We start from the raw sequence: 15,993 nt of genomic DNA on the forward strand, positions 1-15,993 counted from the left end.
CTTTATTTATAAATGTCATATTTTTGTACTTTACGGCCTTCTAGGAATTTAATCGAACCAAACAAAACATTTAAAAATTAAAAAATCTGCAGTGATTTGATGTCAAAATATTGAGAAAAAAGTTGCAAATTAACCAGAAAGTTGTAATATTAAAAATTAATGTAATATTATCAGGAAATATAATGCAATTTTAGTTGAAATATTAAAGAAAAAATTTATTTTTTAAATACATATCACAAGAAAAAAAACAAAGTGACAAATAAAGTGTTCCAATAATAAATTAAATTTTGTATTTATAAATGTTTATAAAAACAAAATATTTTTGTATTTTTTGCGGCCTTCTAGGAATTTAAACAAAAAAAAAATCAGCAGTGATTTGATGTCAAAATATTGATAAAAAAGTTGCAAAATAACAAAAGTTGTAATATTAAAAATTAATGTAATATTATCAGGAAAAATAATGCAATTTTAGTTGAAATATTAAAGAATTTTTTTAATATACCTGAGCCAACAGCACCCTCTAGTGTACAAGCAGAGAAATGCGTGTATTTGACACTTTATTAGGCACAAGCTGCAATACAGTAGCTGTATCAAAAATACAAATAATATTGATTACTTTTCATTGGCGCTGTTTGAGATATTATTTTTAGTCAGTACTAAATCACCACAAATGTACATGTATTAAAAATCATGTTGCTTTTGATAAATATAAAATGTACAGTTAATTCAATTAATATACAAAAATCAACATTATTTTACAGTATTATTTACATATTTTATTATACAATATAACACCCAATAATATGTTTCATAACAACCGGTAACCTTAAAAATATGATACATGCATTCGTCTTATATTATGATTGAGACTATGATGAGACCTGATCCTGCGTCAGTGGTCCGCCTGTGCGGAAGGCGAAGGACTGGGCTGGGGAAAGTGTTTGAACATCTCCGGTGCTTGACCCTGCGGAGGCGATGGGATGGGAGTGTCCGGAGAAGCTGCGGGAACAAAGAAAAGCTGAATTATTCCTCCGGGTTGATATCCCACGGGTGCGTTCTTTTACCTATCTGTGGAGTGTGTGTTATGGGCATGGTGCTGATGAGCAGCGTGTGTCCAGTCACCGGGTCCTGGGTCAGCTGGGTGTGTGCCGGGTGGTGGAAATGCGGGGCCTCGGAGGTCAAGCCTGGATGGAAAAACATTGGCTGTGATTGGTCGGCATGACGACGTTATGACGGAGTATAGAAAAAATAAAATCATCTGAGATTTTGAGAGCGAAGGCGTCAATTAATGAGAATAGAGTCGCAAATTTACAAGCAAAATGTTAAAATAAAGTTGTAAAATTAACATGAAAAATTCTGTGATTTATAGTAATAAAGTTGTACAATTTTCAATAAAAAAAGTAATCAATTGATGGGAAAAAAGTCATAAATTAACAAGAAAAATTCTGTGATTTATAGTAATAAAGTTGTACAATTTTCATAAAAAAAGTCATCAATTTATGAGAATAAAGTCGTAAATTGACAAGAAAAATTCTGTGATATTATAGGAATAAAGTTGTAAAATTAACATGAAAAAAGTTATACATTTATGAGAATAAATGTGTACATTGATGGGAAAAAAGTCATAAATTAACTAGAAAAATTCTGTGATATTATAGTAATAAAGTTGTACAATTTTCATTAAAAAAAAGTAATCAATTTATGAGAATAAAGTCGTAAATTGACAAGAAAAATTCTGTGATATTATAGGAATAAAGTTGTGAAATTAACATGAAAAAAGTTATACATTTATGAGAATAAATTTGTAAATTGATGACAAAAATTAACGGCAAAAACTTTGTGATATTATAGTAATAAAGTTGTACAATTTACATGAAAAAAGTCATCAATTTACGAGAATAAAGTCGCAAATTTACGAGCAAAAAAGTTGTAAATTGGTGAGAAAGAGCCACAAATTTTGGAGAAGAATTTTATGATATTATGGGAATAAAGTTGTAAAATTAACATGAAAAAGTTATAAATTTATGACAATAAATGTGTAAGTTGATGAGAAAAAAGTCATAAATTAACTAGAAAAATTCTGTGATATTATAGGAATAAAGTTGTGAAATTAACATGAAAAAAGTTATACATTTATGAGAATAAATTTGTAAATTGATGACAAAAATTAACGGCAAAAACTTTGTGATATTATAGTAATAAAGTTGTACAATTTACATGAAAAAAGTCATCAATTTACGAGGATAAAGTCGCAAATTTACGAACAAAAAAAGTTGTAAATTGATGAGAAAGCGCCACAAATTTAGGAGAAAAATGTTATGATATTATGGGAATAAAGTTGTAAAATTAACATGAAAAAGTTATAAATTTATGACAATAAATGTGTAAATTGATGAGAAAAAAGTCATAAATTAACTAGAAAAATTCTGTGATATTATAGTAATAAAGTTGTACAATTTTCATTAAAAAAAAGTAATCAATTTATGAGAATAAAGTCGTAAATTGACAAGAAAAATTCTGTGATATTATAGGAATAAAGTTGTGAAATTAACATGAAAAAAGTTATACATTTATGAGAATAAATTTGTAAATTGATGACAAAAATTAACGGCAAAAACTTTGTGATATTATAGTAATAAAGTTGTACAATTTACATGAAAAAAGTCATCAATTTACGAGGATAAAGTCGCAAATTTACGAACAAAAAAAGTTGTAAATTGATGAGAAAGAGCCACAAATTTAGGAGAAAAATGTTATGATATTATGGGAATAAAGTTGTAAAATTAACATGAAAAAGTCCTAAATTAACTAAAAAAAATTCTGTGATTTATAGTAATAAAGTTGTACAATTTACATGAAAAAGTCATCACTTTACGAGAATAAAGTCGCAAATTTACAAGCAAAAAAGTTGCAAATAAATGACAAAAAGTTGCACATTTACGAGAAAAAAATTGTGATATTATCAGAATAAAGTTTTAAAATTAACATGAAAAAGTTATACATTTATGAGAATACATTTGTAAATTGACAAGAAAAAAAAAACAAAAAAAATTCTATAGTAATAAAGTTGTACAATTTACATGAAAAAAGTCATCAATTTATGAGAATAAAGTCACAAATTTATGAGCAAAAAAGTTGTAAATATATGAGAAAGAGTCGCACATTTACGAGAAAAAAATTGTGATATTATGGGAATAAAGTTGTAAAATTAACATGAAAAAGTTATATATTGATGAGAATAAATTTGTAAATTGATGAGAAAAAAGTCATAAATTAACTACAAAAATTCTGTGATATTATAGGAATAAAGTTGTAAAATTGACATGAAAAAAATCATCAATTCACGAGAATAAAGTCGGAAATTGATGAAAAAAAAGTGCAATATTATGGGAATAACGTTGGAAAATTTACATGAAAAAAGTCATCAATTTATGAAAATTTATGCGTCATAAATTTCAGAGAATAAAATCGTGAATTAACATTTATATAAGCAGGATGGCAACATGCAGTTGTCAGGTATTGACCCGGAAGTACCTCAGACTGGCTCCAATAAAAGGCCACTACATTGAAAAAATGTCTAAAAATGTTATATTGTTATTCTCTGAAATTTTACGACTTTATTTTTGTGAATTTACTATTTTTTTCCCTCGTAAATGTACAACTGCATTCTCTTAAAATTAGAAAAACATTTTAAATTATTATTAAAATTTAATTATTATTACATTATTTTACATATGTAGTTAATTTAATTAACATTTTTAATGGTGATGTTGAAATCTATTCACTTATATTACATTCTATTTTCTTCACATGTTTTATCAGTCAAAAAATATATATATTTATACATTTTCTGTTCTATTTTTTTAGACATTTATTTTTAAATTTTATATTTAATTTTATTTGTTAAACAAAATTATAAAAAAATATTTTTATTTGTATTTTTACTGATTTTTTTTGTTTTTTTTTTAATTAAATGACATGCTAAATTACTACGCATCATTAAGACATTGCAAAAGAAGCAACATGGCCCATGAGCATCACCTCCCAGCAGCATCTCATGCAGCAGGTTGTCTATCTTGGCCAAACCGCACAGCTTGATGAACTGGAGCTGCTCGATCATTTGCCAGGTGATGCTCTGCAAGGTGGGCAGAAGAAGTAACAACTCCCCGAAACGACCCCGCGAGTCATACTGGCGGTCGTTAATGTAGTCTTCCAGACTCATTTGGACCTGGGTGCACACAGAGAATCAACAAAATCTCTTAATGATGATGATGATGATGATGATGATGCAAGTGATAAATTCGAGAACACACGTTGCACTTACCTGCAGACGCGTGGCTTTGATCTTCGACGGATCCCGCAAGGACTTTGCATCTGCAGAAAGGAAGGAAAGTCCCAAAACTTAGTATATGGTTATAACCATAGTAGCCCAATATTGGGATTTATACCATAAATAGGGAGGGTTTGAATGATGCTAACAATGCTAACATGCAAATGTTAGCATGCCAACACCTAGCATAATAGCATAAGTGCCTATCTCTGAAAATGATAAAAATGTTAGTATTTATTTATTATCATGATAAACCTAGCATAATAACTCTAAGTGTCTGCTACTATGCTAATATTAGAATGCCAGCAATGACAATATGCTAACAACAGCATGCTAACACTTGCATGATGATGGTAAGTTTACATATGTCTACCATGAAAATAGCTAAAAATGGCAGTATGCTAACATTAACATGCTAGCAATGCTAACATGCTAACATCAGCATGCTAACACTTACATGATAGTGGTAAGTGTTTATATGTGTGTCTACCTATGAACATAGGAAGACATAGTATAATTATATTACCATGCTAACACCTAGCATGATAACTTTTAAGTGTCTGCTACTATGCTAATATTAGAATGCCAGCAATGACAATATGCTAAAGCAGCATGCTAACACTTGCATGATAGTGGTAAATTTGTATATATCTACCATGAAAATAGTTAAAAATGGTAGTATGCTGACATTAGCATGCTAGCAATGCTAACATGCTAACACCTACATGACAGTGGTAAGTGTTTATATGTGTGTCTACCCATGAACATAAGAAGACATAGTATAATTATATTAGCATGCCAACACCTAGCATGATAACTCTAAGTGTCTGCTACTATGCTACTATTAGAATGCCAGCAATGCTAACATCAGCATGCTAACACTAACATATGACAATGGTGTTTATATATGTGTCTACTCATGAAAATAGGTAATAATGCTAGTATGTCAACATTAGAATGCTAGCACTGCTAACATGCTAACATCAGCATGCTAACACTTATATGATAGTGGTGTTTATATATGTGTCTACCCATGAAAATAAGTAATAATGCTAGTATGCCAACATTAGAATGCTAGCACTGCTAACATCAGCATGCTAACACTTATATGATAGTGGTGTTTATATATGTGTCTACCCACGAAAATAGGTAATAATGCTAGTATGCCAACGTTAGAATGCTAGCACTGCTAACATCAGCATGCTAACACTTTTATGATAGTGGTGTTTATATATGAAAATGGGTAATAATGCTAGTATGCTAACATTAGAATGCTAGCACTGCTAACATGCTAACATCAGCATGCTAACACTTATATGATAGTGGTGTTTATATATGTGTCTACCCATGAAAATAGGTAATAATGCTAGTATGCCAAAATTAGAATGCTAACACTGCTAACATCAGCATGCTAACACTTGTATGATAGTGGTGTTTATATATGAAAATGGGTAATAATGCTAGTATGCTAACATTTGAATGCTAGCACTGCTAACATGCTAACATCAGCATGCTAACACTTATATGATAGTGGTGTTTATATATGTGTCTACCCATGAAAATAGGCAATAATGCTAGTATGCCAAAATTAGAATGCTAACACTGCTAACATCAGCATGCTAACACTTATATGATAGTGGTGTTTATATATGAAAATGGGTAATAATGCTAGTATGCTAACATTAGAATGCTAGCACTGCTAACATGCTAACATCAGCATGCTAACACTTATATGATAGTGGTGTTTATATATGTGTCTACCCATGAAAATAGGCAATAATGCTTGTATGCCAAAATTAGAATGCTAACACTGCTAACATCAGCATGCTAACACTTATATGATAGTGGTGTTTATATATGAAAATGGGTAATAATGCTAGTATGCTAACATTAGAATGCTAGCACTGCTAACATGCTAACATGCTAACATGCTAACATCAGCATGCTAACACTTATATGATAGTGGTGTTTATATATGTGTCTACCCATGAAAATAGGTAATAATGCTTGTATGCTAACAGCATGGCTAACATGTTTAAGGATTATGGTTACCAGGGTCAAAGAAGACGATGGCCTTGAGCGCCGCGTACTCGGTGTCATCGATTTGAATATCCTGGAAAGGCTGCACCAGCTCGTCCAGAACTCGGTTGGCCACCCTGCAGATCTCAGCTTCTGGACTGTTTCTGTGAATCACGCAGCCATTCCCTAAACACAAACACATACTCAAATATTATGTCAGTAATGAGTAATACCATGTATACTTTTGAAGTCTGAAGAAGTGAGAAAGAACCCTTGAGTTAATCATTCCTCGGCTAACACAACATTTAATCAGTCACCTCCAATGGTTGAGGTTCTGGAGGCCGCTTACCTAAAAGCAGGAAGTCCTTGAACGGCATTGACCTTTTGGCCACTCCTAGCAGGAGGTGCTCTCCTGCATGAGCCCTGAGCAAGCTCACCTGAAAGCGAACCCACACAAAAAAAAACACTTGAACACAAATAATTCAAAATACACATCATTAATAACACTAGAAAAATAGTCAGGGTGTAGTTGAGTGTACAGTTTCTGTATGCTGATATGGATTCAGTTAATCATTGCATCAGTTATTGGCCTAAGTACCTGTTTAGCCAAAAATACGCTAGCATTTATGAGTAATCATATCGATCATATCGGCGTCAAAGTCCTCCGCACAGTAATATGCAAATATAGTACATAAAATAAAAGCCTTTGTAGCAGCTTGTTCCCAAAAAAAAAATTTTGAGTGTGCATGCCCTGAACTCCATTACATAAATGTGTTTTTCTACACTTACTTCCTATTTTTGCTTTTATTTTAAGACAAATTGAAAAAATATTTTAATGTCATAAGTTTATTATGTGTTGACTTGAATTCGGCTGCATTATCATTTCCGTAATTGTTTTTGTTTTTTTTTTTATAAATGTGTTGTTTGAAATGTTTAATAGCAAACTAGATGTGGAAGTTTGATTGAAATATGATTGATTAATTGTGTAATAAATTGTGTATTAAATGTGTAATTGTGTAAAATATCTTGAATTAAATAGTGAGTTATTTATTTGAATTTACTACAATTTATTTGTATTTATTTTCCATTTATTTTATTATTTTTGCAATTAATTTCAATAAAATAAAAGTTTAAAAAAAGGCATGAAAGTCTTGGGGATCATCAAGATGTGGAAGTTTGATTGAAATATTATTAATTAATTATGTGTAATTGTCTAAAATATTTTGAATTGAATAGTGAGTTATTTATTTGAATTTACTAAGATTTATTTGTATTTATTTTCCATTTATTTTATTATTTTTATAATTAATAAAAAAAATACAAGGCACAAACGTGAATTTTATGTATTCATTTACATTTATTACCACAAATATTATTTTATATTTACAGCTTTTGGTTGAACTCCAAATTGTGCGGCGTTATTTCGTCATGAAGACTGGAGATTTTGGAAATTTGACTTTTTAATGATGTTCTAATAGTAATATGTGTCCTGAGAGATGTTGCTGCAGGCTTCGCTACACATCTTAAAATTTATTATTTAGTTTTTTCCTCGTCTGTACATGTAGTATGTGATTTTTTGCATTTATTATGTTGAAAAAGTGCAATATTTTTAGATGTAAAAAGTGTATAAAGTACACACTGGTGGTCAAACACAGCTCATTAGCATTAAAGCTGCAGACCTTACCTGGTCATCCAATGGTAGCTCTCCAAACGAAGGGATGTATTTTGCCCATTCCACCAGCACCAGTAATTGCTGTCTCATAGAATCACACACATCCCCAACAGTGGCCGATTTCTGCTCTGTCATGTCTGCTATTCCAACGGGAATGCTAATCTGGATGGAGACGGGGGGACGGATTACAATCTCTCCTGTGTATTTACTCCTCGGATAAAGTACTCCACTCGTTCTGAATGCCAGCAATGACAATATGCTAACAACAGCATGCTAACACTTGCATGATAGTGGTAAGTTTGTATGTATATGTCCACCAGGAAAATAGCTAAAAATGGCAGTATGCTGACATTAGCAGGCTAGCAATGCTAACATGCAAACAGCATGCCAACACTTGCATGATAGCGGTAAGTGTTTATGTGTCTATGAAAATATTTAAAATGTCAGTATGCTAACATTAGCATGCTAGCACTGCTAACATCAGCATGCTAACACTTATATGATAGTGGTGTTTATATATGTGTCTCCCCATGAAAATAGGTAATAATGCTAGTATGCCAACATTAGAATGCTAGCACTGCTAACATGCTAACATGCTAACATCAGCATGCTAACACTTATAATAGTGGTCTTCATATATGTGTCTACCCATGAAAATAGGTAATAATGCTAATATGCTAAGATTACAATGCTAGCACTGCTAACATGCTAACATCAGCATGCTAACACTTATATGATAGTGGTGTTTATATATGTGTCTCCCCATGAAAATAGGTAATAATGCTAGTATGCCAAGATTACAATGCTAGCACTGCTAACATGCTAACATCAACATGCTATTACTTATATGATAGTGGTGTTTATATATGTGTCTACCCATGAAAATAGGTAATAATGCTAGTATGCCAACATTAGAATGCTAGCACTGTAACATGCTAATATCAGCATGCTAACACTTATATGATAGTGGTGTTTATATATGTGTCTACTCATGAAAATAGGTAATAATGCTAGTATGCCAACATTAGAATGCTAGCACTGCTAACATCAGCATGCTAACACTTATATGATAGTGGTGTTTATATATGTGTCTACCCATGAAAATAGGTAATAATGCTAGTATGCCAACATTAGAATTCTAGTACTGCTAACGTGCTAACATTAGCATGCTAACACTTATATGATAGTGGTGTTGATGTATGTGTCTCCCCATGAAAATAGGTAATAATGCTAGTATGCCAAGATTACAATGCTAGCACTGCTAACATGCTAACATCAGCATGCTAACACGTATATGATAGTGGTGTTTATGTATGTGTCTCCCCATGAAAATAGGTAATAATGCTAGTATGCCAACATTAGAATGCTAGCACTGCTAACATGCTAACATCAGCATGCTAACACTTATATGATAGTGGTGTTTATATATGTGTCTCCCCATGAAAATAGGTAATAATGCTAGTATGCCAAGATTACAATGCTAGCACTGCTAACATGCTAACATCAGCATGCTATTACTTATATGATAGTGGTGTTTATATATGTGTCTACCCATGAAAATAGGTAATAATGCTAGTATGCCAACATTAGAATGCTAGCACTGTAACATGCTAACATCAGCATGCTAACACTTATATGATAGTGGTGTTTAGTATATATGTGTCTACCCATGAAAATAGGTAATAATGCTAGTATGCCAACATTAGAATGCTAGCACTGCTAACATCAGCATGCTAACACTTATATGATAGTGGTGTTTATGTATGTGTCTCCCCATGAAAATAGGTAATAATGCTAGTATGCCAACATTAGAATTCTAGTACTGCTAACGTGCTAACATTAGCATGCTAACACTTATATGATAGTGGTGTTTATGTATGTGTCTCCCCATGAAAATAGGTAATAATGCTAGTATGCCAACATTAGAATGCTAGCACTGCTAACATGCTAACATTAGCATGCTAACACTTATATGATAGTGGTGTTTATGTATGTGTCTCCCCATGAAAATAGGTAATAATGCTAGTATGCCAACATTAGAATGCTAGCACTGCTAACATGCTAACATTAGCATGCTAACACTTATATGATAGTGGTGTTTATGTATGTGTCTCCCCATGAAAATAGGTAATAATGCTAGTATGCCAACATTAGAATGCTAGCACTGCTAACATGCTAACATCAGCATGCTAACACTCATATGATAGTGGTGTTTACGTATATATGTGTCTACCCATGAAAATAGGTAATAATGCTAGTATGCCAACATTAGAATTCTAGTACTGCTAACGTGCTAACATTAGCATGCTAACACTTATATGATAGTGGTGTTTATGTATGTGTCTCCCCATGAAAATAGGTAATAATGCTAGTATGCCAACATTAGAATGCTAGCACTGCTAACATGCTAACATCAGCATGCTAACACTTGTATGATAGTGGTGTTTATATATGTGTCTCCCCATGAAAATAGGTAATAATGCTAGTATGCCAAGATTACAATGCTAGCACTGCTAACATGCTAACATCAGCATGCTATTACTTATATGATAGTGGTGTTTATATATGTGTCTACCCATGAAAATAGGTAATAATGCTAGTATGCCAACATTAGAATGCTAGCACTGTAACATGCTAACATCAGCATGCTAACACTTATATGATAGTGGTGTTGATGTATGTGTCTCCCCATGAAAATAGGTAATAATGCTAGTATGCCAAGATTACAATGCTAGCACTGCTAACATGCTAACATCAGCATGCTAACACTTATATGATAGTTGTGTTTATGTATGTGTCTACCCATGAAAATAGGTAATAATGCTAGTATGCCAAGATTACAATGCTAGCACTGCTAACATGCTAACATCAGCATGCTAACACTTATATGATAGTGGTGTTTATGTATGTGTCTACCCATGAAAATAGGTAATAATGCTAGTATGCCAACATTAGAATGCTAGCACTGTAACATGCTAACATCAGCATGCTAACACTTATATGATAGTGGTGTTTATATATGTGTCTCCCCATGAAAATAGGTAATAATGCTAGTATGCCAACATTAGAATGCTAGCACTGTAACATGCTAACATCAGCATGCTAACACTTATATGATAGTGGTGTTTATATATGTGTCTCCCCATGAAAATAGGTAATAATGCTAGTATGCCAAGATTACAATGCTAGCACTGCTAACATGCTAACATTAGCATGCTAACACTTATATGATAGTGATGTTTATGTATGTGTCTCCCCATGAAAATAGGTAATAATGCTAGTATGCCACCTGTTGGGACAGAGATTCAGCCTGGGCCAGAACAGTGATCGGTGGCACATCTTGGGAGTCGGGGATACTTCGTCTGGAGCTGATTCGATCTCGTTCGTTCTGCACAGCTAAAACAAGAAAAACTGAAAACTCTTAAGTGTGCGACACCGATGACGGCAGTTAATATTTAGGAGAGTCGTCCTCGAGGCCTGGCATCAGCAAGAGGGAGTCAAACGTTAACCAGCTTTAAATAAGGCACGATTAGGGGCGGGGGTCGTAAAAAACGCAGTGCCAAGGTTATTCCCGTCATAAACACACACATCGAAGGTAATCAGCTATTTTACAGCAGTGACTACATCAACCATTTTGAAGCATCGGGATTTGAGTAGTTTCGTTTATACGGGCTTAAGTTGTCTGCGGAAATAGGATGTCACGTCGACCTTGACGTTACCTTCTTTCTTCATGCCAGCTCTGAAGCATTTGTTGAGTCTGCAGAAACGACACTGGTTCCTCTTATCTTTATCAACGACGCACTGTCTGCTGAACCTGAAGAACAACGGAGTAGCGTTTGTTTGTATTGTGGCTGTAGGACGTATCAATTTTAACATGTATCAATAAAATAAAAAAAATAATGTTCATATTTGAGGTATCCATGTAACAATTGTTGCAGTTACAGTTTGCAGTGCAGTTTGTGTGGAAATAAGCGACTGCCCCCTAAAGCTAACACCTATTTGGGCCACACTTAGCAGCAACAACTGCAATCAAGCGTTAGCGATAACTTGCAATTAATCTCTTACAGCGCAGAACCCAAGTTGGTTTCAGTTTGAGGTCGATATTTTCCTTCAGGATTTTTTTTTGGTCGACAGCAAAATTCATGGTTCCATGTATCTGAGTCCCAGACCATCACACTACCACCACCATATTTTACTGTTGTTGACACCAGTCAAAAAAGTCACATGACATCATTTGGCTGGCGTCAAAATATCCGAAAAACTCCTCCGCGGGGTAATTTGCGTATATAGTACTTAAAATAAAAGTCTTTGTTTACATTTGTAGCAGCTCGTTCCAAAAAAAAACAATTGCGCCGTGCATGCCCTGAACTCCATTACAAAAACGTGTTTTTCTACGCTTACTTCTTATTGTTGCTTTTATTTTAAGACAAATTTAAAAAATCTTTTTATGTCATGAGTTTTTTATGTGTTGACTTGAATTCGGCTGCATTGTCATTTCCAAAATTTTTGTTTTTATTTTATAAATGTGTTGTTTAAAATGTTTAATAGCAAACTAGATGTGTGCTGTGGAAGTTTGATTGAAATATTATTGATTAATTATGTGTAATTGTCTAAAATACATTGAATTGAATAGCAAGTTATTTATTTGAATTTACTAGGATTTATTTGTATTTATTTTCCATTTATTTCATTATTTTTACAATTAATTTCAATAAAATACAAGTTAAAAAAGGCATGAACTGTGAATTTTCTGTATTCATTTACATTTATATATATATATATATATATATATGTATGTATATATAATTTATATTTCAATAATTTTAAATATTAAATTAAATTAAATATTTTAATTTATATTTACACACACACAAGTTAAAATTTGGTATTTCACCAAAAGTCTTGGGGATCATCAAGATTTTTTTTGGCAAAATTGAAACAAGCCTTAATGCTATTTTTAGTCAGTCGTGGTTTTGGTCTTGGGATTCTGCCATGCAGGCCGTTTTTTCCCAGTGTTTCTCTTATGGAGTCATAAACACTGACTTTTACTGAAGCAAATGAGGCCTGTAGTTCTTTGGATGTTGTTGTGGGGTCTTTTGTGACCTCTCTAATTAGTTGTTGCTGTGCTGTTGAGGTCATTCTGGTTGGCCGGCCACTCCTGGGAAGGTTCAGAACTGTTCCATGTTTTTGCTATTTGTAGATAATGGCTCTCACTGTAGTTTGCTGGAGTCCTAATGCTTTAGAAATGGCTTTTGGCTTTTTTCTCCCTTAATGATAACAATTTTTGATTTTAAAGTGTGACAAACATGCAAAAAAAGTAAGAAATCATCATCCGTACCTGCAAGTATAGACGTGGTTCTTCCGTATGGAACGCCGGAAGAAGCCTTTACAGCCGTCACAGCTGGAAGCGCCGTAGTGTTTCCCCGTGGCTTTGTCTCCGCAGATGGCACAGTTGCTGTTGGCCCCCTCCGGACCGGGTAGGCTTGACTCGGTTGGCATGGTCTCTGCAAGGCATAATGGATGATAGGAAATTTAAGCTATTAAAAATATGATAGGATTGTATATTAAAGTACTACTAAGACTCATACAGGAAATGGCAAACAGTCAGCGCTCCTAATAAACATTAGCAGTGATATCTTTATTTCCTGAGTCCATGTTATCGTCACAATTGTGATCATAATAATCAGCGACGCCATTTTTGTCGTCATAAACATAATCATCATCATCATCGTGTGGATAGTTCGTCGCCTTCAAAAAAAGAAATAAAGATCACATGTGCATTTAAAAACATCACATCAGGACATCAGGAAGCGACGCCAATAAAACGTGACGCGGTTTATTAAAATTCTGATTGCACATTTTTTGTGATGTCTTTTCCCAGGCAATATCATGGCGTCTGCAATCAAAGAAATAAATAAATCACCGACAACAATCAACAGGATAGGAAGCACCATATTAAAATATAATCACTTTCATTTTCTTCATCTTTTAAAAGGCAGTTTATTTCATTCACCTCGTGTTTGGATGCAGACACCAGAAACGTTATTAAAGTAGGAAATCAGTCTCTGTATATTTTGAAAATATTGTTAAATTTGGATTGTTGCAGCATGATTTTATTTATTTTTTCATATCACCAAAATATATACAATATATCAGATTTTTATGCTATTTTTGTCATATTTATATATGTATTTTTTATTATTAATTCATTTTTTACATTATTCTACTGTGTTTACCACACAAAATATATTAATATATAGCTTAGTTTGTTTTACGGATATTATTTTATTTTATTATTTTATTTATTTTATGTCATATTAATATATTTTTTTATTGTTTATTCATTTTTTTACATTATTCAACTATGTTTACCACACAAAATATATTAATACATAGCTTAGTTTGTTTTATTGATATTATTTTATTATTTTATTTATTTATATGAATTTTTTGTCATATTAATATATATTTTTGTATTATAAATTCATTTTTTTACATTATTCTACTATGTTTACCACACAAAATATATTAATACATAGCTTAGTTTGTTTTATTTATATTATTTTATTTATTATTTTTATGTGCGATTTTATTTAATTTTTAACTTGCATTACTAGAATTTTGGGACAAATTTTTAAGCATTTTTCCTTTGTCGTCTGTAGTATTAAGACAGATTTTCCTAATACATACAGTAAATATATATCTTAGCTAATTTTTTGCTTTAATTTTTAACTCATAATCTGTATTTCCAAGCTCTTTTGGGAAAATGTCAAGCATTTCTTCCTGCATAATGTGTAATATTAACATATTAATATTCATTATAAATGTTAATATTAATAGATATTAATATATAATTTTGATTTGGGGGCAAACAAGAAATTTATATGTATACTTTTTATTCTTACAAAAAATTATAATTTTTTAAATAAATATATATACCTGTATATATCATTATTTTCAAATAATTTATTTTATTTGCTAAATAAAATGGGATATAACTATATTAAAATAATTCAAATCAATAGTAGAAATAATGGTAAAAAAATTTCACACATTTTCTCAATTTTTAAGAATTTTTTTAAATGTTTTTATTTTTGAGGTTATGCTCCGCCTGCATGTGTTTTCACTCATTTTGGCCTTGTCCATGCTAAAACTTAAGCTTCTTCCTGCCATATTGTGTACTGATAAATGACAAGTGACCCTATTAAAGTTTAGCTTGGCTATAAAGGCCTTGTATATGCTAAAACATGTCCAAACCACACTGACAGACTTCTGCATGGACATCTTCGGGCCTAGAAAAACTACAAGAACTGTACAGAACTTACCTCCACCTCCATAAAGTACCTCAGCATTGTCAAAGCCCAGTGTGCTGTATGAAGGATCCAGACAGTCACAGTAGTTGGCCACTTCCATATCTAATAGAGATTTACTCTGAGGAGTGGGTGGATACTTCATTCCTGTCTTGTCCTTCGTTTCTTCCTCGTCTATACGCTATCTAACATCTTACAGGCATGACCACAGGAGATCCCTTAAATAAAAGATCTATAATCTCATGTGATTGGTCCTTGAAGAAGGTGAGAAGGAGGAGCTGTGTGGAAGACTTCTCACCTTATTGTACATGACTTATCTCTCCTGCTCCTCTGCACTTATCACAAGGATGGAGAGATAGCGGTGTAAGAAATCACACCTTGATTCCAGTGTTTTTTTATTTTTTAAACATGATTAAATGCATTTTTTTTAGATATGGCTTTGTATTTTTTCTGTGTGCAAAATCTAAAAACGTGCACGCACGCAGATTAAGAAAAGTGTGCATGAATGAGGTCCCCAGGCCGTGTAATCTAATCAATAGTGGAGTAATAGCTGCACCACCTCAGCAGATATTATCTAGAAAGGCGCTCGGTGAAGAGCCAAACACTGATAAGTCCATTAAAGCGTTCCACAAACACACCTCTCGGCTTGTTGTCCAGTCCTT

At 32.5% G+C, this 15,993-nt stretch overlaps 1 protein-coding gene across 2 annotated transcripts; it reads right to left on the reverse strand.

Moving 5' to 3' along the window:
* Positions 1–797: 797 nt before the first annotated feature.
* On the reverse strand, positions 798–15,476 carry hnf4g (hepatocyte nuclear factor 4, gamma). Of its 2 annotated transcripts, none has more exons than XM_078790448.1 (11): positions 15,353–15,476; positions 13,360–13,525; positions 11,741–11,835; positions 11,300–11,417; positions 8,034–8,178; positions 6,699–6,786; positions 6,383–6,535; positions 4,325–4,374; positions 4,042–4,228; positions 1,065–1,184; positions 798–999 (listed from the first exon to the last, which is right to left on the reverse strand). In XM_078790448.1, exons 1-11 carry the CDS (start codon positions 15,474–15,476, stop codon positions 893–895), a joined length of 1,353 nt encoding a protein of 450 aa, XP_078646574.1. In that variant the 3' UTR covers positions 798–892. The 2 variants fall into 2 exon arrangements, with proteins under 2 accessions (XP_078646574.1, XP_057916722.2); XM_058060739.2 differs by having other exon boundaries at positions 8,034–8,183; positions 11,311–11,417; positions 15,347–15,476.
* Positions 15,477–15,993: the final 517 nt, after the last annotated feature.

This window comes from Doryrhamphus excisus, linkage group LG5 (genome assembly GCF_037039965.1).
Source record: "Doryrhamphus excisus strain RoL-2023G ecotype Guam linkage group LG5, RoL_Dexc_Guam_v1.1, whole genome shotgun sequence".
Lineage (NCBI taxonomy): Eukaryota > Metazoa > Chordata > Actinopteri > Syngnathiformes > Syngnathidae > Doryrhamphus > Doryrhamphus excisus.